The 23,010-nt window shown below is 34.6% G+C and overlaps 4 protein-coding genes across 10 annotated transcripts in view; 2 read left to right on the top strand and 2 right to left on the bottom strand.

Annotated features, from left to right (window-relative positions):
- LOC126694083 (disease resistance protein RPM1-like) overlaps positions 1-23,010 on the bottom strand; it is a 59,061-nt gene that overhangs the window by 9,920 nt on the left and 26,131 nt on the right. The window lies entirely within an intron of this gene.
- The window catches only part of LOC126694088 (disease resistance protein RPM1-like), a 29,119-nt gene that overhangs the window by 3,252 nt on the left and 2,857 nt on the right, over positions 1-23,010 (bottom strand). The gene's annotated exons all lie outside the window — the stretch shown is intronic.
- The window catches only part of LOC126694085 (pentatricopeptide repeat-containing protein At3g54980, mitochondrial-like), a 70,386-nt gene continuing 47,449 nt past the window's right edge, over positions 74-23,010 (top strand). The window contains exons 1-4 of one of the 3 annotated variants that reach the window (XM_050390128.1): positions 74-2,845; positions 5,046-5,415; positions 6,711-6,942; positions 7,030-7,538. In XM_050390128.1, coding sequence (XP_050246085.1) covers positions 122-2,677 — 2,556 coding nt within the window. In that variant the 5' untranslated portion in view covers positions 74-121 and the 3' untranslated portion in view covers positions 2,678-2,845; positions 5,046-5,415; positions 6,711-6,942; positions 7,030-7,538. Of the gene's footprint in view, positions 2,846-5,045; positions 5,416-6,710; positions 6,943-7,029; positions 7,539-23,010 lie in introns of those variants that run through there. The other 2 variants (XM_050390129.1, XM_050390130.1) reach the window with 2 other exon arrangements.
- LOC126694090 (actin-related protein 8) overlaps positions 17,958-23,010 on the top strand; it is a 77,953-nt gene continuing 72,900 nt past the window's right edge. Inside the window, exons 1-4 of one of the 4 annotated variants that reach the window (XM_050390138.1) lie at positions 17,958-18,478; positions 19,070-19,155; positions 19,773-19,843; positions 20,006-20,073. In XM_050390138.1, the coding sequence (XP_050246095.1) occupies positions 18,150-18,478; positions 19,070-19,155; positions 19,773-19,843; positions 20,006-20,073 (554 nt within the window). In that variant the 5' untranslated portion in view covers positions 17,958-18,149. The remainder of the gene's footprint in view (positions 18,479-19,069; positions 19,156-19,772; positions 19,844-20,005; positions 20,074-23,010) is intronic. The other 3 variants (XM_050390137.1, XM_050390135.1, XM_050390136.1) reach the window with 3 other exon arrangements.

Raw genomic sequence — 23,010 nt, forward strand, 5'->3', positions numbered from 1 at the left:
TTGTTTGTATCATTTTTCTTCCTTCTCCTTCCTCACTTACGTTACGTGCCTCTGAGTCTGAGTCTCGCGCTTTCACCGTTTCATGCCTGTCCTGGTGAACGTTCTCTAAAAACACAGAATAATGATGATGATGATGACGATGATGAGATCTTCAGTCACTTCTTCTCCATTTCTTCTCCGCTCTTTATTAAACCCTAAATCTCTCTGCTCATACCCACAATTTCTCAATAGACCTCAATTTCCTGAGAATCCCAACACCGAGAAAATCACTTCAGAATTCGAATCCGAGTCTGAATCCGAAAACGCAGTTTTCACCGAACCCATTTCTCAAAACTCAGTTTTTACTCAAACCCATCTCATAAACACCCTCCTCACCCACAAGAACAACCCAAGATCAGCTTTGAATCACTTCAAACAGGTTGAGAGAAAGCGAGGCTTTGTTAAAACCGTGGATGCTTTCTGTGTTTTGCTTCACATTTTGGTGGGCTTCCCGGAGACTCAAAAACTTGCTAAAACCTTGCTTACTGACTGTGTTTTCGGGGATTCAGCTCCGGCTCCGGATGTTTTTGTCGATCACTTAGTCGAATGCGCCAACAGGTTTGGTTTCGTGTTGGATTCGCGTGTTTTTAATTATCTGTTGAATAGTTATGTTAGAGCTAATAGAATTGAAGATGCTGTGCTTTGTTATAATAGAATGATTAAGAGTGATATAATTCCTTGGGTACCGTATGTCAATATTCTTTTGGCTGCATTGGTTAGGAGAAACATGTTTGGTGAAATACATGAATTGCACAATAAGATGGTATGTAGAGGAATTAGTGGTGATTGCTATACTGTACATGTGATGATGCGTGCGTGCTTGAAGGACGGGAAGCCTGAGAAGGCAGAGGAGTATTTTAGAGAGGCCAAGGCTAAAGGGATAGAACTTGATGCAGAAGTGTATAGTATTGTTATTCAGGCTGTTTGTAAGAAACCCAATTTGAGTTTTGCTTTTGTGTTATTGAAGGAGATGAAAGAAATGGGGTGGGTTCCTTCGGAGGGTACGTATACTTGTGTTATAGGAACTTGTGTGAAGCATGGGAATATGGTAGAGGCATTGAGGCTTAAGGATGAGATGGTTAGTTGTGGGAAGTCAATGAATTTGGTTGTGGCGACGAATTTGATGAAGGGGTATTGCATGCAAGGGAATTTGGATAGTGCTTTGGATTTGTTCAATAAGATTGGTGAGGATGGACTTTCACCGAACAAGGTTACTTACTCAGTTTTGATTGAATGGTGCAGTAAGAATGGGAACATGGAAAAGGCCTATGAGCTTTACACCCAAATGAAAGAAAAGGGTATCCAGCCTAGTGTCTTCAATGTGAATTCCTTAATACTTGGGTTCTTGAAATCTCGGTCACTGGAAAATGCATTCAAGCTGTTTGATGAGGCAGTTGAATGTGGAATTGCGAATGTTTTTACATATAATAAGCTTTTGTCATGGCTCTCTGAAAAAGGTAAGGTAATTGAGGCTCAAGGTATATGGAAAAAAATGACTGGCAAGGGTGTGGAACCTAATGTAGTGTCTTACAACAACATGATACTTGGCCACTGCAGAAAGGGGGATATGGATGTTGCAAATAGTTTATTTGTGGAGATGATAGAAAAGGGCTTAAAACCTAATGTGATAACGTATTCTGTTTTAATGGATGGATATTTTAAGAAAGGTGACACTGAACGTGGCTTTGATGTGTTTGACCAAATGGTGGGTGTAAATATTGTTCCCACAGACTTCACATTTAACACTGTTATCAATGGTTTGTGCAAAGTTGGCCGCACATCTGAGGCAAAGGAGATGTTGAAGAACTTTGTTGAGAGGGGTTTCATTCCCTTCTGTTTGACTTACAATAGCATTATAGATGGATTTGTCAAGGAGGGTGCCATCAATTCTGCATTGTCTGTTTATAGAGGGATGTGTGAAAGTGGAATTTCCCCCAATGTGGTCACTTACACCAGCTTGATTAATGGGTTTTGCAAAAGCAATAATATTGATCTTGCTCTGAAAATGCTGAATGAGATGAAAAGCAAGGGTCTTGAATTGGATGTCATGGCATATTGCGCTCTAATTGATGGGTTTTGCAAAAGGCGAGACATGGAAAGTGCACGTGAACTTTTTTCTGAACTTCATGAGGTCGGTTTGTCTCCAAATACAGTTGTGTACAATAGCATGATTAGTGGCTTTAGGAATCTAGATAACGTGGAAGCAGCTCTTGACTTGCACAAGAAAATGATTAATGAGGGAATTCCGTGTGATTTGCAAACGTACACTACATTGATTGATGGATTATTAAAAGATGGGAAATTACCACTTGCATCAGATCTATACTCGGAGATGCTTTCCAAGGGTATTTTGCCAGACATCATTACATATACTGTTCTAATAAATGGCCTATGTGACAAAGGACAGCTAGAAAATGCACGCAAGATTTTGGAAGATATGGATGGGAAGAGCATGACTCCTAGTGTTCTTATTTATAATACCTTGATTGCTGGACACTTCAAGGATGGGAATCTGCAAGAAGCTTTTAGACTACATGATGAGATGCTTGACAGAGGTCTTGTACCTGATGAGATTACTTATGATATTCTTGTAAATGGGAAAGCAAAGGCAGTAAATAGTCTTGCTGGAGTCTTGTGAGTGTAAATAACTGATTGGAACCTCAACTGGAATTGTTGGGGCAACTCAGGAATCTTCAATTTTATTTTTCACAGAAAGGAGCCCACTCTTTTGGTCCTGGAAGCTCAGCATGTGCCTTGGGTGCTTCTTCAGCTCCTGCGTTTGGAGGCTCTTCTTCATCTTCTTCTGGTTAGAGTTCAAGTCTGAGATTTTTTTTTCCTTTTCTTATTTGCATTACTTATAATTATGCCCTGTTCTATGATCCCTATTTTACGGGAATTCTATATGCTTCTTCATTTTCTTTATACATAAAGTATAATTTTTTTTAATAAAACATTTCTTGCCTATCAAAAGATGTCCCTTTTTTTTGTTGGTGCTGAATGATCCATTAGTTTAGATGGGCAAAGATGTTTTGGACATGAATATAATTGGATTTCATTTCTACTTTAGTTTTCTATTCCAAAATGCATATCCACTGGCTACCTTCTTGAAAGATGAAAAAGACTGCTGCATTTAACTGGATATCTGCAATAGAGTAATGCATTATTTTATTTAAATAAAAGTTTAGCTGAAGCTTGATTTGCATTAAAATGTAACTAACTTCTTTGCAGCACTAAATATTATTAGAAAGGAATTTGTGAGGTACATAAGTTGATTGTGACATGCTGATGTGTTTAGTGGCCTTTCTTATGGCCGGAAAAGGCTTTGGATGTGAATGACAGGGAGCAAGAGGCATGTTTGGACCATCCTAGAGAATTTCATGACTACATTGTGTTACATGCTGCTTTTGAACTTAAAAATCCATCTTCTGAAATGTGATCCTTAAGTAAGATCAGATACAATATCTGAATTTGGGATGCAAAGTCAGTTTTAGGATTTCCTGAACTGCCATGTTTTAGAAATATCACCTTTTCTTTGGGCAGGTCTACCATTTGTTTTGATGTTCCTGCCATGATGATGAACATTCTTGTAAAAATTGTATAAAATACATGAGGGCAATTCAACTTCCACAGTATGTCAACATGCCTACTGATCTGATATGCATAAATAATGTGAAATGGCAGGAGGTTGTTGTAATTTCTTTTTCTGATGGGCTCCAGATGACATGGATGAGATGATTTCCCATCACACTAGAAGATTCCATAACGTTATAAGATCTCCTACTATATGAATGATTTTTGATAGCATAGCTTAACCATTCATTTTATGAGATATTATGTAAGTCGCAGACAATATTCTCATCCATTAATTTATTGGAGTCTTCTGTTGTGAGTGGAATGAAAGGCAACTTATTTTTTGCATAATATACATGTTGCTATGTGCCCAATGCCATCCTGCTAATAGGAGGGTATTGATCAGAACTCCATAAACCCTTGCACATTCAACCTGATGTGAAAAAAATTTTGGTTCAGGAAAATACTTTTTACTGTTAGATCAGTTTTAAATTTAAATACTTTTTTTTTATTATCTATTTTATTTTCCTTGCGTTGCGAGCTATAACTTTAATTGATGTGTCTGTATCATAATAATGTATGAATTATATAGCATTCTCTGAAATTAATGTGATCTCATTTGTGGCTGATGTGGGATATCAACATTTTGCATTTTGAATATGTACCCATATTAGTTCGTTTGATTGGTTTTGAATTACTCTCGGGCTTCGCTAATGTATTGCATGGTTGTATGGTTTTGTGCTAATGATGTGTGGACTCCAATGGGGTCTTAAAGTTCCAAGAGGCTTTATGGTGTAGGACTAGATAAAATGCTAGTTGATGGATTGTGAACATGACAATCAGGAAGAGAATTAACTAAATTAGTGTCATTGTCCATGAGTGCTTTGTTGATAATCCTAAGAGATGTAACAGAATTGGTGTCACCGTTTGAGATTGTTTGGGACCATTGAGTTCTAATTATTATGACGTGTGTTCTTGGGCAAGAGCATAAACTGCTTAGCCTGTCTAGGGTGAATGCACATGGATTCCTCGACAACTGGTTTTGACGAGTTGAGTCAGTTGCTCATAGCTAGAGGCAATTTCAAAAGGATCTTCTTTAGTATGATGAACCACTATTATGCAATGCACATGGATTACAAGATATAGATTGGAATGTTATAGGCATTTTTATATAGATGATTTCATGGTAGTGATCAATAAGCATTGCGCATGCTTTAGTAAGATTTTTTTTTTTTTTTTTTTTTTATTTTTTATTTTTTATGGTCCTTCCCCATTTAATTTGATAAACTTTATTCAACAGTTTCACCTCATACTCTATAAAATCCTTTTATAGTTACTAATAAACTTGAATCTTATCTTTAAATTGTTCTTAAACAATTTACTCGGCACATATATTGTTGATCTACTGATGATAAAAGTGTAAACTTTGGAAGCAGGTGCTTGGTTTAGTTTTCACTGTTAAAAATGGGAGGAGGATTTAGAGTGTTGCATCTGGTCAGACCGTTTCTCTCATTTTTGCCAGAAGTTCAGAGTGCTGACAGGAAAATTCCCTTTAGAGAGAAGGTCATTTACACTGTCATTTCACTTTTCATCTTTCGCGTTTGCCGTCAGCTTCCTCTGTATGGCATACACTCAACAACGGGTGCTGATCCTCTATTGGATGCGTGTTATTCTTGCATCAATCCGTGGGACTGTGATGGAGCTTGGAAATACACCTATTGTGACTTCTGGGCTAGTGACGCAACTCTTGGCTGGGTCCAAGTTCATTGAAGCGGACAACAGTGTCTGCGAGGATTGTGCCCTCTTGTAAGTTTTGAGAAATTTTTGTGAAATAATTACATGAAAACCCCCAAAGTTTGACATTGCTGTTTAAACCTTAAATTTTCAATTGCACCAATTCCTACCTTATGCCATTAAATTTTTGCAATTTTGACCATTAGTATGTCTCATTAAACTAAAAATAAAAGAAATACGTGTAATCTGTGTTTACAACCTATTTAGACTTCAAGTTTGCTTCATATGAATATTTGTTTGTAATCTACGACCAAAATATGTATCCAAGCAACTTAAAAAAACCTTAATAAAGAGACACATTTTAATAAAGAAACCATTTTCTTGTGAGTGGTTTTCTGGCACTAAAATACTTTTGCCTTTCGGTGTTTATGTTTCAGATTTTTTAGCGGCCTGATAATTTTCAAGGCTAGTTCACTTGAGTTTCCATTACTTTTAGTTAATAGTGACTCACTGAGGAGGCAAAGTGAAACAATTTAGGAAGTTTAGGGTTGTAATTAAATTTTTTTTAAATTCAGTATTTACTTAGAATCCAGCCCTAAACTATGAAGGACCCCCCCCCCCCTCTCCCCCCTTCCCTCTTTCTTTCTCTCTCATTGTAAGCAGTTTTTTCTGCACCAAGTTGTAGCAGCCAATTAAAACTTTGCTCTAAGAGCTTTATGTTTCCCTATTTTTGAGGATTACTATATTAAGTTTAAATTGGAACCCTTTACTAATCCACTATACTTAGTTTCAATGTACCTGAAACAATTGTAAAAATTTAGTTGCTTGATTGTCAATTTAAAGCCTGAGGGGGCCAATTAAAACTTGGGTTAACTTACAAGAGGGCTATAATGTCTCTTTATGCCAATTACCACTTCAACATTTTAGTATCCACCATTAATGGGCAAGTCTTAAAGTCTAATGATGTTCCCTAGCGAACAAAAATTATTGCAGATTAGGGCTGTTTCTGTCCAGTCTTTGTTTAATTTTTAGATTTACTGAGTGACATTAGTCAAAATGCTGTGGTCTTGTGTTTCCTTGATTCTTTTGGGACCATTGTCTTCTTAGTTAAAGAAATAGTGGATCTTTGCTCTTCTCAAGGAAAATGAGATTTGTATTCAGATTTAGATGCTGTCTCCACCAAGAAATTAATGTCGCAAATTTCAACTCTTGTTGGATTCTGTATTTGAAATGTAAATGTACGTACATAAAATTATAAGCTGCACATCCTTGCTTACTTTCTAAAAATCAACTATCCTTCAATTGTGATTTGGCTGTGTGACTTCTAGTGTAATGAATCCTGCTTTCTTTGGCACGTGTTTTTGCAGAAATGGGGCACAAAAGTTGTTAGGCATCCTGATTGCTGTTGGTCTTGCAGTTGCCTATGTCCTATCTGGGATGTACGGCAGTGTTGGTCAACTTGTGGGCAATGCTATTCTTATAATTATTCAACTTTGCTTTGCCGGAATTATTGTGATATGCCTAGATGAATTTCTCCAGAAGGGATATGGTCTGGGGTCTGGGATCTGGGATCTCTCTCTTCATAGCGACCAACATCTGGTAGGCTACAAATGTGATTTTCATCATGGTGTTTAGAATGGTATGATCTATGGTGTTTTAATCCTCTATTTTCGGTTGACTGTGCAGTGAAAACATTATTTGGAAAGCCTTTAGCCCCACAACGATTAACAGTGGCTGGGGGGCTGAATTTGAAGGTTCTGTTATTGCTTTGTTTCATCTACTGATCACTAGGAGTGACAAAGTTCGTGCTCTTCGAGAGGCTTTTTACTAGCAAACCTCTCAATATACAATAAATTGACCTCCGGATGAGTTGAGCTGAATGGCACTTCCACATGTCTTAAGTGCATTTGGGGGGGGGGGGGGGGGGGGGGAGTAATGTGTTGGCCTCGGTTTGCACCCCTGGGGGAATGTATTGGAGTCTACTGTTGTGAGTGGAAGGAGTGGCAACTTATTTTTTACATAATATACGTGATGCTATGTGCACAATGCCATCCTGTTAATAGGAGGGTATTGATTATAATTTCATAAACCCTTGCAAATTCAACCTATTGCAGCCGTTAATTTGGGGGAGAACTTGATCTAAGCAGGGAAATGCAATGAAATGAACTTTGATTTAATGAATCTGATTTAATACACTTTGTTTGTCATTTAAACAAGTCACATTACTTTTAAGTAGATCATTGTGAGTGTGTCTAAAAGAGCGTGTGGATAGTCTTTTGAGTTGTCATTTAGTGGGTTGGAGGAACTGTCCGCCAAACCATTTCGGAGGAAAATTCTGTCCATGGAGATTTACTATCACTTAGTTTAATTTTACCCTTTTGAAATATGTCCTATTATTCATTACTAATCGCTAATCAATACGATGCACAAGAAAATTACTGAAAATAAAATCTAATGAATGCAAAACAATTATGCAAAATACCATTTAAATTAAAAGACAAATATTAGTGAATGTCGTTATCCTTAGCTATTTGTGTTACATCTAGAGTTTTATATCTAAGTTACTACAATACTACTTGTAGCAACTAAAGCTCACAATATAAGTACATTATATGAGGCCAAAACTTATATTATCTTCAAGCTCCCCTTAGCCTTACAAAATCTCTAACAAAATTTCTTTTGTATTGAATTTGATTTTAGAGAACTTATTCAAAATTATTTTACTTAAGCCTCACAAATTAGAAAGAAAAAATAAATAACATTATAACATTGTAGCTGATTAATATACAAATAAACTATCAATTTAACATGATAAATCACTATTAGTAATTTAGATAGCAAAAATTAACAAAATTAAAGTTGTTACCCATTTAACCTAAAACTTTTCATATTTTAAAGTTGTCAAACACCTATTAACAAATAACTGTTGATATAAAATATTCAAAATTACTTCAATACCGCACGTTGTTCATGCTGCAAAAAATTTGAGAGAATAACACAACAAAAATCTTAAACTCTTTCTTGCTTGGATCCTACAAAATGATATATATATATATATATATATATATAAAGTGATGGAGAAAGAACATGCTATTAAAGAGACAACCAATTACAATAGTGTTGGAGGCAAAGTAAAACATTAAAAAAAACTGAAGAAGCAAACAATTTGGCTAGCATACCACTAGTTAATTTATATCAAAAGACATAAAAATCTTATGACCAAATAGAATCCATAAGTAAATAAATACATGTGGTTCAATCAGATAAATAAAAGGTTTGTCAAGATGATCAAGTTTGCCAATGAAGAAGATGCAACAACTATGATATGGGTAATCTCTATCTTAAACTTGTGATAATGATGAAGATGCAACAACTACTAATTATGCAGAACTAGCATAATCTTATTTTGATTCAACTACAACAAAAATGATGATAATTACCATAAAAAGATTTTTTTTTAAAATCTTCAATGATATAGCCAAGAGTACAATCAAAGCTAATAGAAGGAATTTTAAATCGATTTCAATGATGAAAGAGGGATTCACTTAAATGAGGAGATCAAGAAAAAAGGAGAAGTATCATGTTTTGAGTATAGTATTGAATTTTAAACTCTGTAACTCAGTTTGCTAACTACTAAAATACCTTAGAAAATTGAATTTCTGTAGGCATGGATTACATCATTCAATTGAATTTCTACAGGCACGGATACTACTAAAACTCTATCATTCAATTTTTTAACTACTAAAACTCTATCACACGGATTACACAATATAAACCAATAATGTTACCGTCTCAAACATTTATTAAAAATAAATAAAATAAAAAAACCAAATCAATTTTAAACATAGAAACAAACAATCATATATCAGTACAAATACCCAACCTAAATACATAAAAACTAATATATGACTCACAACACGAAAGAGGTAGTAACAAAATTAAAAAAGAAAAAAAAAACAGCAATAAAAAAGAACAACACTATTAATCAAATCCTTACATTGAACTATTATGCAGGCAGCCATAAGAATAGAGGTCAAGAGCAACTGGGATTTAGAGATACCTAAACTGAATTATTCAGCTTTTTAGTATTAATACAGTGTGAGGAGAGAAAGAGATGAAGAAGTTAGAAAGCCAAAGTTTGGCGTTAGGAAGCTGAATGGTTGCCGTTTGAGATTGTAATAGTGGAACACAAAGGGTTACTGTTTAAAATTGTAACCATAGAACACAAAGGGTTACCATTTAAAATTGTATCCGTGGAACACAAAGGGTTGAGAATTTTTTTTATTAGTATTTTTAAATTTAAGAAAACTAATTTTAAATTGTAGGACAAACTAAACCCAAGCAATGGCGGCAAAAGCTCCAAGCAAGGGAAATCAGGTCGAACTGAACCTAGGCAGCAATGAAGGTTTTCTCTAATTCCTTCATTTTCTTCTCACTTTTTTTTTTTTCTTTGAATTGCATGAATCGGTTGTTATTTGTGCAGAGAAAGGACTTGAGTCTTTAAGACTCGAGTTCCACATGGACTTTAATCCACCTCAACTTTGCCAGCATATGGAACTCGAGTCTCTTAGACTCGAGATATTAGTTTCCTAAGTAATTTAGAAACAATACAAACTAACAAAATTATTAGAATTTTATTGCAAAAAAATCCTATTAGATACACTGACGTGATTTTCTTTCTCTCATATTCAAGCTACATACCATTAATTAAATATATACCATATGAGAAGAGAGCACACTAGATCAAATACTCAAAAATACATAATAATTTTGGCGAAAAGCCCATTTTCGTCCCTACATTTTCACGCGATTCCCACTTTGGTCCCTAACTTTTTTTTTTACCGCTTTTAGTCCCTATTTAGAAAAACACGTACTGTTTTAGTCCCTACCGTCAGTGCCCTAACGGCAAAGTCCTAGGTGGCAGACGGAACACCTTATTAGCTGACATGGCACCGATGTGGCGCTAATGTGGCGATTAAGTGGCATTTTTATATGCTACGTTAGCATTTTAATTTTTTATAAAAAGCTACATCAGAAAATTTAAACCAAAAAAGAAAATAAATTAAAAATCAAAACTTAAGCTTACCCAGAAAATTAGTTAATTCTTATGCTTGCCCAGAAAATCAAAACTTATGCTTTGAAACCAAACACAGAAAGAAAACACAAAACTCAAACCAGACTCCCTTAATATTTTCAAACCTTCCTCTCTCTCTTCCAAAACTCTCACAACTCTTTCGAACTCCATTGTTGGCCTCTCTGCTCATCTCCACCGCCGCCGCCACTAAAACCGACAGTAGTTCATTGCCTCACCACATCTGACCGACCCACTCTCACGATTCGCTCAAGTCTCTCTCTGACCACCTGTGACCGATCCACTCTCACGAATCGTTGTCTCTCTCTCCCAGATAGGCAAGTTTCTCTCTTTCATCTCTCTATCTCTCAGCTCAGTGGTGTGGATCTGGGTTTGTAGGTTGTGGGTTTGTGAGTTTTGCTGATCTGGGTTTGTGGATTTGTGGCGGATTGGTGCACTGATCTGAGGCAGATTTGTGGGTTCGTGGGTTTGTGAGATTTGTTGATCTGCGTTTGTGGGTTTTTGGCAGATTGGTATACTGATCTGTGGCGAATTTGTGGGTTATGATTCAAAGGCTGGGTTTGAGAGAATGGTGGGATTTGGAGGATGGTGGAGAACGGTGGGTTTCCAAGTTGGATTTGATTTTGTGTTTCGATGGATTTGTGGGTTTCCAACTTGGAGATTGGTGTTGATTTTGTGAACAAAGAGGATGCAGGTCTTTTGATTTTAATGGGTGTATGTTGGGTTAAATTTTTTGAATATGCAGATCTGTTTCTGGGTTTGATTGTTGGTGTATGTTGATTTCTGGGTTTTCAATTTTGGTGGGTGTATGTTGATTTCTGGATTTTGGTTGGTGTATGTTGATTATTGTTTGATCTAAGTTCTGAATTTCGATTTGTTTGGTTACAAAGAAAGTACTGGAAAAGCAAAGAAAACAAAAGACAAGAAACTAGGAATTAAGTTACTAAAAACATGAAGAATATGAACTGTAAGAAAACGAAAAACACAAAGATGATCTTCCAACAAAATAATGAAAAGAAAAGAAAATTTTATGTTAATTATTAATTATTATTTAAATAATTAAATAATAACTAAAATTTTATTTTATTTTAAAATGCTGACGTGGCATATAAAAATGCCACCTAATCGCCACATCAACGCCACATCGGCGCCACGTCTGCTAATAGGGTGTTCCGTCTGCCACCTAGGATTTTGCCGTTAGGGCACTGACGGTAGGGACTAAAACTGAATGTGTTTTTCTAAATAGGGACTAAAAGCGGTAAAAAAAAAAACTTAGGGACCAAAGTGGGAATCGCGTGAAAATGTAGGGACGAAAATAGGCTTTTCGCCAATAATTTTCCCATCATTGACATCACTTCAACAGCCTGTCAGCCTCCCTTGATTATGAATCTATACATGAAGTTTATCTTATCTACTTTGTCATTAGTGTTAGTGTGTAGCATGTTTGGTATGCACTAACAAAATAGTTAAATACTATAATGAATTATTATTGACGTAGTTTTTTTTTTTAGAGAGTTTCAACCTATAGCGTCCGCTCCTGATGATAGCTTTTTATCATCAGACCAAGACATCAATCAGTTTTTGGTGTAAGCAGGGGATTAAACTCCAGGTCTTTTATACAACCATCAGAGACTTTACTAGTTGAGCTAATTGGAACTCACATTATTGACGTAGTTATTCATTTATTTCTACCAAATAAAATAAAATAAAATCATTATTCATTATTTGGTTATATCTCTGTGAGAGTGCTTTTTTCTTTTAGCACACAGGCTCAAGGATCCTGGGCCAAATAGTTGTATTTTGGTGGCCTGGGCTTGGTTCACCGCAGCTAAATGGGGGTTGATTGCGAACCAAGTTGTGCGCAAGTCACATAAATCTCCTCAAGGCAAAAATGCGATTCCTCCTAAGCAATAAAATACCATTATAAGTGTTTTAGTATCATAAAATGACCATTTACTCTTACAAAATAAGTAAAATAGATGTTCATAATATTCACAATGAGAAAGAGATTGAAATAGAATATTTAAGGCTTATCTTTTATCGTATAAACATTTTAAAGAATTCCTTCACTTGGTACCCCGGGCGTACTATCGTGGGATCCTGGGACGTACTGTCGTGGGATCCCGGGGCATATTAGGCCTGTAAGAACCCAGAATCTTTGGTTCTGTGCACTATACAATCTTTCTCCATGCTTGTTATGCAATAGAGTTTTGTCCTTTCCTTTTACCTCTATAGGTCCTACACAAGAACAACTATACAATGCACATATCTTCAAATAATTGTTAGTTTCTTAAATTATGATATATATATATATATATATTAATGCATATACATATATGTAAATGAATTTCATGAGAATGATTCAGCCACGAGGATCCTGGCCCCAATTCTCACAGACTTAGTGCTTTTGCACAAGACTTGTGGGATTTGGAACTCAAGTCTGAGTGGCTTTGCTTGGGCAAGGAATCAGCTTTACAAGCAAGAATATATGTATTGAGCAGCAAGAAGCAGTAAAGGAAGATAATATAATAAAGAAATATGCAAAATAATTGTTAGAAATCCTCAAATCAATATGAGATATTTCATTATTTTTCTTGATTGTGGATTACAAATATGCTCACTAAGACGTGATACAAGGTTCAAATAAGCTCAAAAATTACAGACTTCGATGGCTATCCAAGCCTCTAAGATTTGCAAAGTTTGAATCCTTTTGAATCCAAGTATGTGTTATAGTGGCTGTTTCTGGAATACCGGGAGACATTCTTCTGTTTTTCTTAAATTTTACAGAGTTCTAATAGCTCTGTTATGATATTCTTCCTACTGAAAAATCCCCCTCCTTTCAACATGGGTTTTCTCTTCCTTTTATAGTGTGTTTTCTAGGGTTCTATGGTACTAGTGATTTCTCACTTTTGCCCCTCAGAGCTCGTGCTGTGATAGTTGCCCAAGGGTTGGTCTCTTCCCTTTTTTCTCATAGTTTTCATCTTTTATTACTGTTTCTCTAAAAGTCACTTGCTGACTTTCCATTTCGGGGCGTCCTTGGCAGTTACCCTTCAATCTCTCTTCTTTCAAGATTTCTCATTTTTCAGACTTAGCTATCGGTGTTATTTCCTTGTTGTCATTATTCCTAAATAGCTGAAATCTTTTATTGCTAGGTTGAAAGTTCCCCTCCAGTTGCTTCTACTTATGATTTTCTTGTGGTACAGCTCCTTTGTTCATGAATATTTGCTTTATACTTTCTGATTCTTTGCTGCACCACTGGGTACTTGAGAAGGACATCTCTGTTCTTCATTTCTTGTATTTTGTGGTACCTTTCTTGAGTTGTCTCAATCCTACAGTAGCTGTGCTGCATTACCTGAGGATCCCGGGCCTCTGGCAGCCTCTGGGTATCCCGGCCCAGTTCTTTCACTGGATTTTGCTGGACTTTTTAATGATTTTTTTGCTGGAAATCTAAACATAAATAAGGCCTTAATGTTGATTCTTCTTGCTGCTTGAATTGGGCCTTCTTTACTTTTCATGGAATGGACTTTCTTGTGAAATTTTAGCCTTCAACAATCTCCTACGCTAAAATATTGTTTTTTTTTTTTTTATCTACTTTTTAAGTTTATTTTTATTCTTAAACTTTTATGAGATTTTTTTAATTCCTAAATTTTTGAATGCATTCTAATTTTTGTCTTCCTGTCCAATCTTTTTAAACTTTTATCCTCATGTCCAACACAATGTTGTGATGACATATTTTTAATATAAATTTTAGAGGTATTAATTAATCTAACATTGCCAAATCCATTTAAAACACCCACAACTGAATGGAACCAACCATACTCTGATAGCCTACTCATTGCAAGAGCTTCTCTCTCTCATATCCCTTGCAAATCCCTTTTCCCTCTCTCAATTTCTGTCTAATTTCTTTTCTTTCTTCTCTCTTCTCTCTTTCTTACCCTAGTCCAACGACTGAAACCTCCATAATTGACACCTCTAAGCTTTTCCTCACCCTAACCATTCGCCATCAAGTAATCCCTTCACCAGCAAAACTCTTCAATCTCTAAGCTTCTATTTGTCAACTTAAATTACAACATGCTTATCAACAAAATATTTATGAGACAATTGGACCTAGATATATTGCCTTACACCGTGTAAAATAATACTCCGTCCCAATATTTATGACACAATTTGTTTGTCCTATTTGAAAAGTCAAATTTTTCAAGAAAACATCATTTATTATCTTGTCTGCTTTATAAAAATGTATAAGTTTATAAAATTACCCTTAAATAAATTTATTAGCTTTTAAAAAAACATTTATTATTAATGAGGCAACTAAAAAGGTGCCCCAATTAAATTGATTTTTTTTATAAATATTAGTTAGTTTTCTTTTCAAGTAATTTTGAAAATAAAGTAGGGGTATAATAGGAACATTAGTAAACTAATAATTTTTATTTTTAGAAACAGGATAATATTTTAGGACATTCCAAAATGGAATAGAAGACAAACAAACTAGGATGGAGGTAGTAGTATTCTTCCATTAAAAATAAATAAAAAATAAAAAATAAAAAACATTAAGGCTTCGCTTGGAAGGAGGGAATGGAATAGAATGGAAATGAATAAAAATGAATAATTTTAGAATATTCTTCCCTTCTCTTGTTTGAGAGTTTTTTAATGAAGGGAATGGAAAGTCTATTCCTTTATTTGGGAGTTTAAGTAAGAGGGAATGGAATTGATAGGAGGGAACACTCATTCTTCTCTACTCCCTAAAAACCTCAAATTTTCATTCCCCCCGAAATTGGGAGGAATGAAAGGGAATGGAATTAGATTTAATATTTTTTTTACTAAAACTCTCAAAATACCCCTATATATTCAACCCTTTATTTTAAAATAAGGGTCTAATAGTAATATTGTCATAAAATGATTTCATTCCACTCTCTCCATGTTGCTCCCAAACAAGATCACTTACATTCCATTCATTTTCATTCTTTTATTTTAAAACATCCAATCAAGGTTACTTTCATTCTTTTCCATTCTTTTCCCTTACTTAAATACATCTCATTCCATTCCATTACTTTTCATTCCCTTATGACCATCTCATTCTATTCCATTTCGTTCCCTTATAAACTCCCAAACGGAACCTAAAGATAACATTAGAACAACAAATATGGTCACAAAATACCAATAATCGTAATGCCCAAATAACACTTTCTAAAATTTCCAATGAAAATATCTAAGATTTAAATTTTCTCCCAAAACTAAGGTCGCCTTGAGAGAATCATCTCATAACAAGTTTTTTTTTTTTAATTAATTTTTTTCCTTTTTTCGAGAATAAATCAACAAATTTTATCCAATGTTATAAATACATGAAGTTACACAAGTGGATGGTGTTACATCAGTACTCTATTATCCTGTCAGGCCACTAACTAACGAGGATGCCAAGCTCAACATCATTTTTTTTTTTTTTTTTTGAGAATCATTTTTTTTTTTTTTGAGAAACAGCTCAACATCATTTTAGGGCTAGACCAATACCGCTCAAGGTAGTGATCAGGATATAACACAGTATACAAGAGAATGTTCCCTATCCTCGTAACCTTGTAGTTGTATTCTTGGTACATGCCTTCGGTTTTGCACTGGAAATACAACTTCTCTCACCCACCCATGCTACTTTCTTGTCATCACATTCACACGTGTAAGGTTAGGGTAATTATGAGCATCTGACTTGCTAAAAGACTTATGCCCTTGATCCCAACTTTAGTGACAACACACATTCTTTAATGCCTGGCATTGCATTCTTTTATAAAGAGTTCCCTTCATCCAAATTTTAACCCTTATAAATTTGTTAACTAAGCATAAAGGAAAATGCACATGTATTCAAGAATCAATAATGTTGTGCTTTCACGTTGCTTAAGAGAGTGTGTTGTGTGTAGTATAACTTGCCCCACCCTTATTTAAAAGTTACCATGGCTTTTAAGTAGAGTTATAATGTGTCTTTGTGTTAGAACCTCTTTCTCTCTCCCTTGTGTGTGTGTGTGTTTGTTTCTTAAAAAAATAATGTTGTGTTTCTCTCAAAAAATAATAATAATAATAATAATAATATTGTGTGTAAATAAAAAAAATATTGTTGTGTGGATAAGAATAACCACTTAAAGAATAAAATTTATATCTAATCTATTCTTTAGATTTCTTTATCTTACCTTACTATTTCTGTTATTTTATTTCATAATAGTAGTCTGTTTCTAAAATAAAAGTGTTTCATTCCCTTTTACTTAAATTTCTAACAATAAAATGATCTTTCTATTTTCTTCATTAAAATTTTCAAATAAGATAATAAAATGAATATTCTAAAAAAATACATCCATTTATTATATTCATTTCCCTCTTCTCAAACAAAATAGTATCGCCACGTATCACTTGCAAAGTTGTTACTAAAAGGATATTAATAAAAATGATCTTAACAAGTCGTGATAGGAGCTGCAGCATATCATCTATGTTTCATCAACAATGCAAGCCACCGCCACAGTCTTTCTTATATCATCACCATTACATCTGTCACCAGGGCCAGAACTAAGTGTAAAGATCTCCCAACAAAACTTTGGAAAAAATATTCTTCAAGTTATTTATTTATTTATTTTTTTTAAATTATGAGGTCCTTCATTTTAAAATAAACAAAATATGTGTGTTTAAAAAAAAAATACAAAGTATTTTTAACACACATGAGAAATGAGAAAATGTCTTAAAAAAATTGACAGTGGTTTTAAATTATATTATTCAAGAGATTCCAACTTTTAAGAAAAACAATAATTATCTCATACATTAGAATAAGCTTTAAGCATATTATAGAGAAAATATAAGTGTCTACTTTTTATTAATTAATTTAGTATATAAATTAAGTCTTTCAAAATATCATTTTTGCAAGACAATTCCCCATCGCGCTTTATACAATTTTATATGTAAGAATGACTTATACTTAGGGAATGGTACAATTCTAAAATTTAAATAAATAAATAACCTTAAATTTTTTTTTTTGAGAAAAATAAATAACCTTAATTATAGTACCTTAATTGCAATATATCAAGTTTCTCAATTAAGTTCAAAGATTTGTTTCCATTGATCAATAAAATAGAAAACACTATTATCTTTTCCAAGTATAATTAAATTCAATCCACCCAAATATTTAAATTTGATTGGGTACTTTATATAAGTTTTACAACAATGATGACAACCAAGTCTTAACCATAAATTTTTAGAGTTGACTATGAATTCTCAACATATCAATTGTTTATTAAGAAAAGTAAAATTTTCTAAAATGGGACCCTTTTTTTTTCTTTTTTCATTCTATTCTAAAATAAAATTAGATAAGATTAAAAAAAAAAATTATGTTAACAAATACACTTGAGGAAATTGTAAATAAAATCCTATGATAAAGTGAACAGCGGACAGTGAAGAAATGAAGGTATATTAATGGTACGATACCAAACCAATCTGTTCATTACATTTACATAATTTCATGCAGCCGCAGAAAGGAAATCAACGGCACCTTATCTTCCCACGTGTCACATCTTCCATCACCCATGTCATCGCCATTTTCACACACAACTCAGCTCTCATCTCGTCAGACCAGACCAGTCTCACAAAATCTTCAAATTGTCTCTTTCCATAAATATTTTTCTCATTTTCCCCACAAACAAACACCATGAGATGAGATAGCAACCCGAGCTTTCGGTCGCTCGATCTCATGGCGATGCTGCTCAGAAAAGTGTGGGGATCGGTCTCGAACCGGTCCGAGTCGGAGTCGGAGTCGTCGTCGTCGGATCGTAACCGAATTTTCTCGTCGTCGTTGTCGTCGCTAGGGGCGTTCGATCAGTTACCGGCGGATATATTGATGCAGATACTGAGAAAGCTTGAAGCTAAGGACGCTGTGAAAATGAGCGTGGTGTGTAAGTCTTGGAAATCGCTCATCTCCGATAATCTTCTCTGGATTTCCTTCCTCCAGAACCACCCGTATGAGTCTTGGGACGCTATTTTCTTCGCCGAGACCAGCTTGCGATCCGGTTATCCTCTTCAGTAAGTTTCTCGGTTTTTTGTTCAGCTTCTGTTTGCTTGCCAAGAAAACAGAGCTAAACAGTGGAATTTCTTGGGGCTCAGCTATTCGGTTTAATTTTTTTTTTCCTTCAAAAATTTAGAGAGAAATTTGAATTGTGCGCTGTTCCTGATTGATTGCTGAAAAATTCGAGTGAAAAGAATATAAAACATTGAATTTTTCTTTGTTTATAAAGAAGTTTGAATTTTGATCGTTGTTGAAGTCAATTTTGCACTGACTCTGTTTGGTTGCTGAGATAATCAAGCAAAATATTCAGCTATTTGGTTGAAGTCAATAGATATATTCTCTTTTGAATTGTGTATTCTTTGTTAAAAATCTACAAATGTTTATTCTGGAAACTTTCTTCATCCTTGATTGAAAAGTCTGAATTTTGACTGTTGGTGAAGTGGCTATTGTTATCTATGGTTCAGTTGTATATGAAGATTGAATTGAATTTGACGTTTGGTTTATAGTTAGTTAGTAAATCAGGTTATTGAAAAGCATATATATGCAGTTTTAACCATTCTGCCATGGGAATATTGTGGCCCCATTCCTAAAATGAACTGTAATTGCAGAACATTCCCCACTCTGATGCCAGAATTATCATTCATGCGCATTTATAGTCAACGGATGCGAGTTCCAGGTTCTGTTATTATCGATGGTGAGCATCTATCACTAGCACAGATTCACTTCTTATATCAAGTTATTATTACTGTTTTTTATTTCTTTAATGTTACCAGCCATATTCGTAATATGATGGGCGTAGCTGAAATGAGAATACTAAGATGGATAAGTGGAAACACATGAAAATATAGGATTTGAAATAAGGAAAGCTGCTTAAAGTTAAGGGTAGCTCCTATTGATGAAAAGATGAGAGAAAGTCGCTTGAGATAGTTTAGTCATGTTTAGAGGACAGCGATTAATGTAATGGAAGAAAGAGTGAGTTGATCCGAGTTGAGGGAATTATAAAAGGTAGAGGAAGACCCAAAATAACATTAGTAAAAGTAATAAAAAAAGACTTATCAATTAAGGGAGTAATAGAGAATATGGCTTCAAATAGAATAGAATAGGGAAAAAAGAATACTTGTGGCCAACACTAACTAATCTGTTGAGAGAATCCATAGCTGACCCCAAAAATTTGGTTTAAGGTTTGTTGTTTTTGTTGTACTTGTACCAGTTATTTCAGTCAAGTTATTAATCCTTTTAGTGTTCATTAAGGAATTTAGGACTGACATACAAAACATGTTCTCATTTTTCTGTTTACATATTCATGCATAGGTGGTTCTGGTTATTGCAAATTTGGTTGGAGCAAATATGCTTGTCCATCTGGGAAATCAGCAACATTTTTGGTAAGGTTTTAATTGGAACTGATTCACTGAACCTTTAGAAGATTACAGAAACAAATTCTGCAAATTTTGGGAAATCCTATAGGCTTGTTGGGTGTGCTTCTGACTCCCCTTCACTGTTTGTTTTGCCAATTTAGTTTTCTTTTGCTGTATCTGTATGTGCAGGAATTTGGTAACATTGAGTCTCCAATGTACTCTAGGCTTCGACATTTTTTTGCAACTATTTATAACAGGTTCAATCTCTCTCTATTACTGGGAAATTTCTTATATAAACACCTCTCTCTCTCTCTCTCTCCAACCAGTCAATTAATTTATATTCTGTTACACCTACATTTGCAATAAAGATACATGTGCAAATGTGGGAATCCTGCAGTAAGACTTCATAAAAATCTCAATCATTATATTATGAATACATATGGTTTACACATCAGGCCACATGCAAAACCATTCGTTTAGTCTTACTATAGGCAATGTCATTGCCGATTGCACCATAAGCTGTTGCTTTTTGGAGAGTAGTATAATTGTTGAAGGCGATTCAAGGAGAAAATCTTGTATGAGCTGGGAACCTGATAATGAGGTGCTTATTAAGGAGCTTTTACAGCCCACACCACATGTTAGTCTCACATATTTTTTATGCACCAGCGTATAAGTAATAAGATACTTTCCTGAGGCACCAGTTGATTTAGGAAACTCATTTATATTTCTTATACGCCGGCATATAAGATACTTTCCCGAGGGACCAGTTGATTTAGGAACCTAGAAATCGGGTGCTTATTAAGGAGCTTTTAGGTTGCATCTTACGGATTGCAGCGGATTCACAGATCACTATGCGTCCATATACTCAACAAATTATTGAAGGCAGAACACTTCAAAGGAGCTCTACAGATTACTAAAGGCAGAACACTTAAATGGAGGTTCCTATAATAGCGTTCAAAATTGTTACTCAAAGAGCTGATATTAATTCATTTGAGCAAATTACACAAATAAGAGGATCAATAAGGTGGTGCAAATCAGTTTCATGTCAGCCAAGATTGCTAAAAAATCACTGAATTCAAGATGAAAAGGGAAAAAATAGCCTCCAGGTTATTACAATAACTTTCATTCACCTGACCTGAAAATGAGGAATGGTTGGTTTCGCAGATGTTGAATTCCGCCTGAACTCATAATATGAGCTCCCTTTCTTCGTAAATTTACAGTCCTGTTTGAATGGATTTTAAACAATAAATTCCTACTTCTACGTTAAAACGTCTTTCTGCTTTTAATAAACTCCTACTTTTACGTTAATTTAAATTCCCACTTCTATTCTTTAACTCTCTACAAAATAGGATCACTCTTTTGTTAGTTTTAAAACTCCTCCTATCTACAAAACTCACCTCATGTATTTTTTTATTTTTTTTATTTTTTATTTTTTTGTGATTAGAAAAAGTAGAAATCTCAAATTATAATAAATACAAATTATTGATCTTTATCCAAAAAATAGAAGAGCCTCTGAGCACGCGTGTGAGCGCGTGCTCAGAGGCTAGTAGATAGTAACAATTTCTAAAATGACAAGAGAACCATCACATTTAGATTGAGATACAATACGACTCATAGTACTGAACTCTGGACCTAGTAAAATCGGACCATCCTAAACTTGATCGAAGAGATAGAAGCAATATCTTATAATTGAGGGATATCAAACCAGAAAGAACATAATTCAAAGAGGTTCATATCCTTTCACAGGACATATGAAGAGTTACAAAATGATCACAGCAGTAGGGAAAAAATTAACAAAGCAGTACTTAATTATGTCAAAGACAACCACTTATTTGGGGTAAAACAACTAGCAGTACCAAAGACACAATAACAAGCATTTGAAAAAATTAAATAAAATTCAAAAGCCACAAATCTTCTGGGCTGATTGTCAGAACATAAATCCAACCAATAGCAACATTTATGTCTCCACTCTCTGCTCAAGTCGGAAGATAAAGCCCAACAATTCCAAAACTAAGGTGCACATGAGAATGATCCAATGCAAAGAGATTCAAACAAATTCCAATTGGCATCACTACGTAGAAATTGCTTGCTTACCTACACGAATGGAAAAAAGTTTAATTAGTAATTGAAGGCGTTAATGTGACCAAAGAAATGTATCTTTACAAAAATTAAAAAAACGAAAATCTTAAAAATAAATGATTCAATAAAACAAGTTTTTATGTATGTTTGGTACTGCCTCTTCAATAAAACCTCTACATGCTAATTAAAATTTTTCATAGATCTCGTGCAATTCAAAAATAATATGAAAATTCAGATTCTAAAAGCAATAAAAGATGAAATATAGTAACAATTTCTAAAATGACAAGAGAACCATCACATTTAGATTGAGATAGAATACGACTCAAAGCATTGTTCCCAATATTTTTATTTAAAAAATAAATAAAAGCAGCAGTAGCATAAAAATCTCACCAAAATGCTAAAAACTTATTTTACTAACCTTTCTCAACTGAAGCGCTGATGTCATCGCCACTAATATTGTTTTTGTTGTCATCATCTTGCTTGATTGTTTGACCTCTTGACCTCTCCAAATCCTTAGAACGGAGATTGCGCCTCTCATAGCCATTAACACCTTTGCGAACCTTGTGATGGAGAAAGATGGATGGTACATGCTGAATGATCCAATAATGTGACCCTTGCTCTGGATCCACACTTTTTTCGAATTCTGTGGGCATATCTCCAATATTCAGTTCTTTAAGGTTTCTGAGGTGTTGGAAACCAGACGGTACCTCTTTCAGTTGTGGACAACCCCCAAAATTTAATTTTTCAAGAAGGGGGAACGCTTCTTTTTCTATATTCAATGAATTCAATTCAGACGAATCTATGAGCAGTAGCTCCTTGAGTTTTGGAAATCCTCCTTTCCCAACGTGCAATTGCTCTCCATTGTATGCTTTCTTTGCAAGTGCGAGCTCCGCTAGATTAGGTAGATTTTGAAATGCTTTGAGTGGATCATCACTCAACCTTGTCCAATAAATCTCTAATGAGACTAGGTGTTGAAGTTCTGAAATCCAGTTAGGCAACTTGGCTAAACGCCCTTCTATGCGGAGGAATTGAAGGCATTTAGGAGGAGATGAAATGGGCTGTAAATCGATGACCTCATCTTCGTTGATCGAATTTACAATTAGATGTTTTAAGCA

This window comes from Quercus robur, chromosome 8, assembly GCF_932294415.1.
Source record: "Quercus robur chromosome 8, dhQueRobu3.1, whole genome shotgun sequence".
In the NCBI taxonomy this organism is placed as follows: domain Eukaryota; kingdom Viridiplantae; phylum Streptophyta; class Magnoliopsida; order Fagales; family Fagaceae; genus Quercus; species Quercus robur.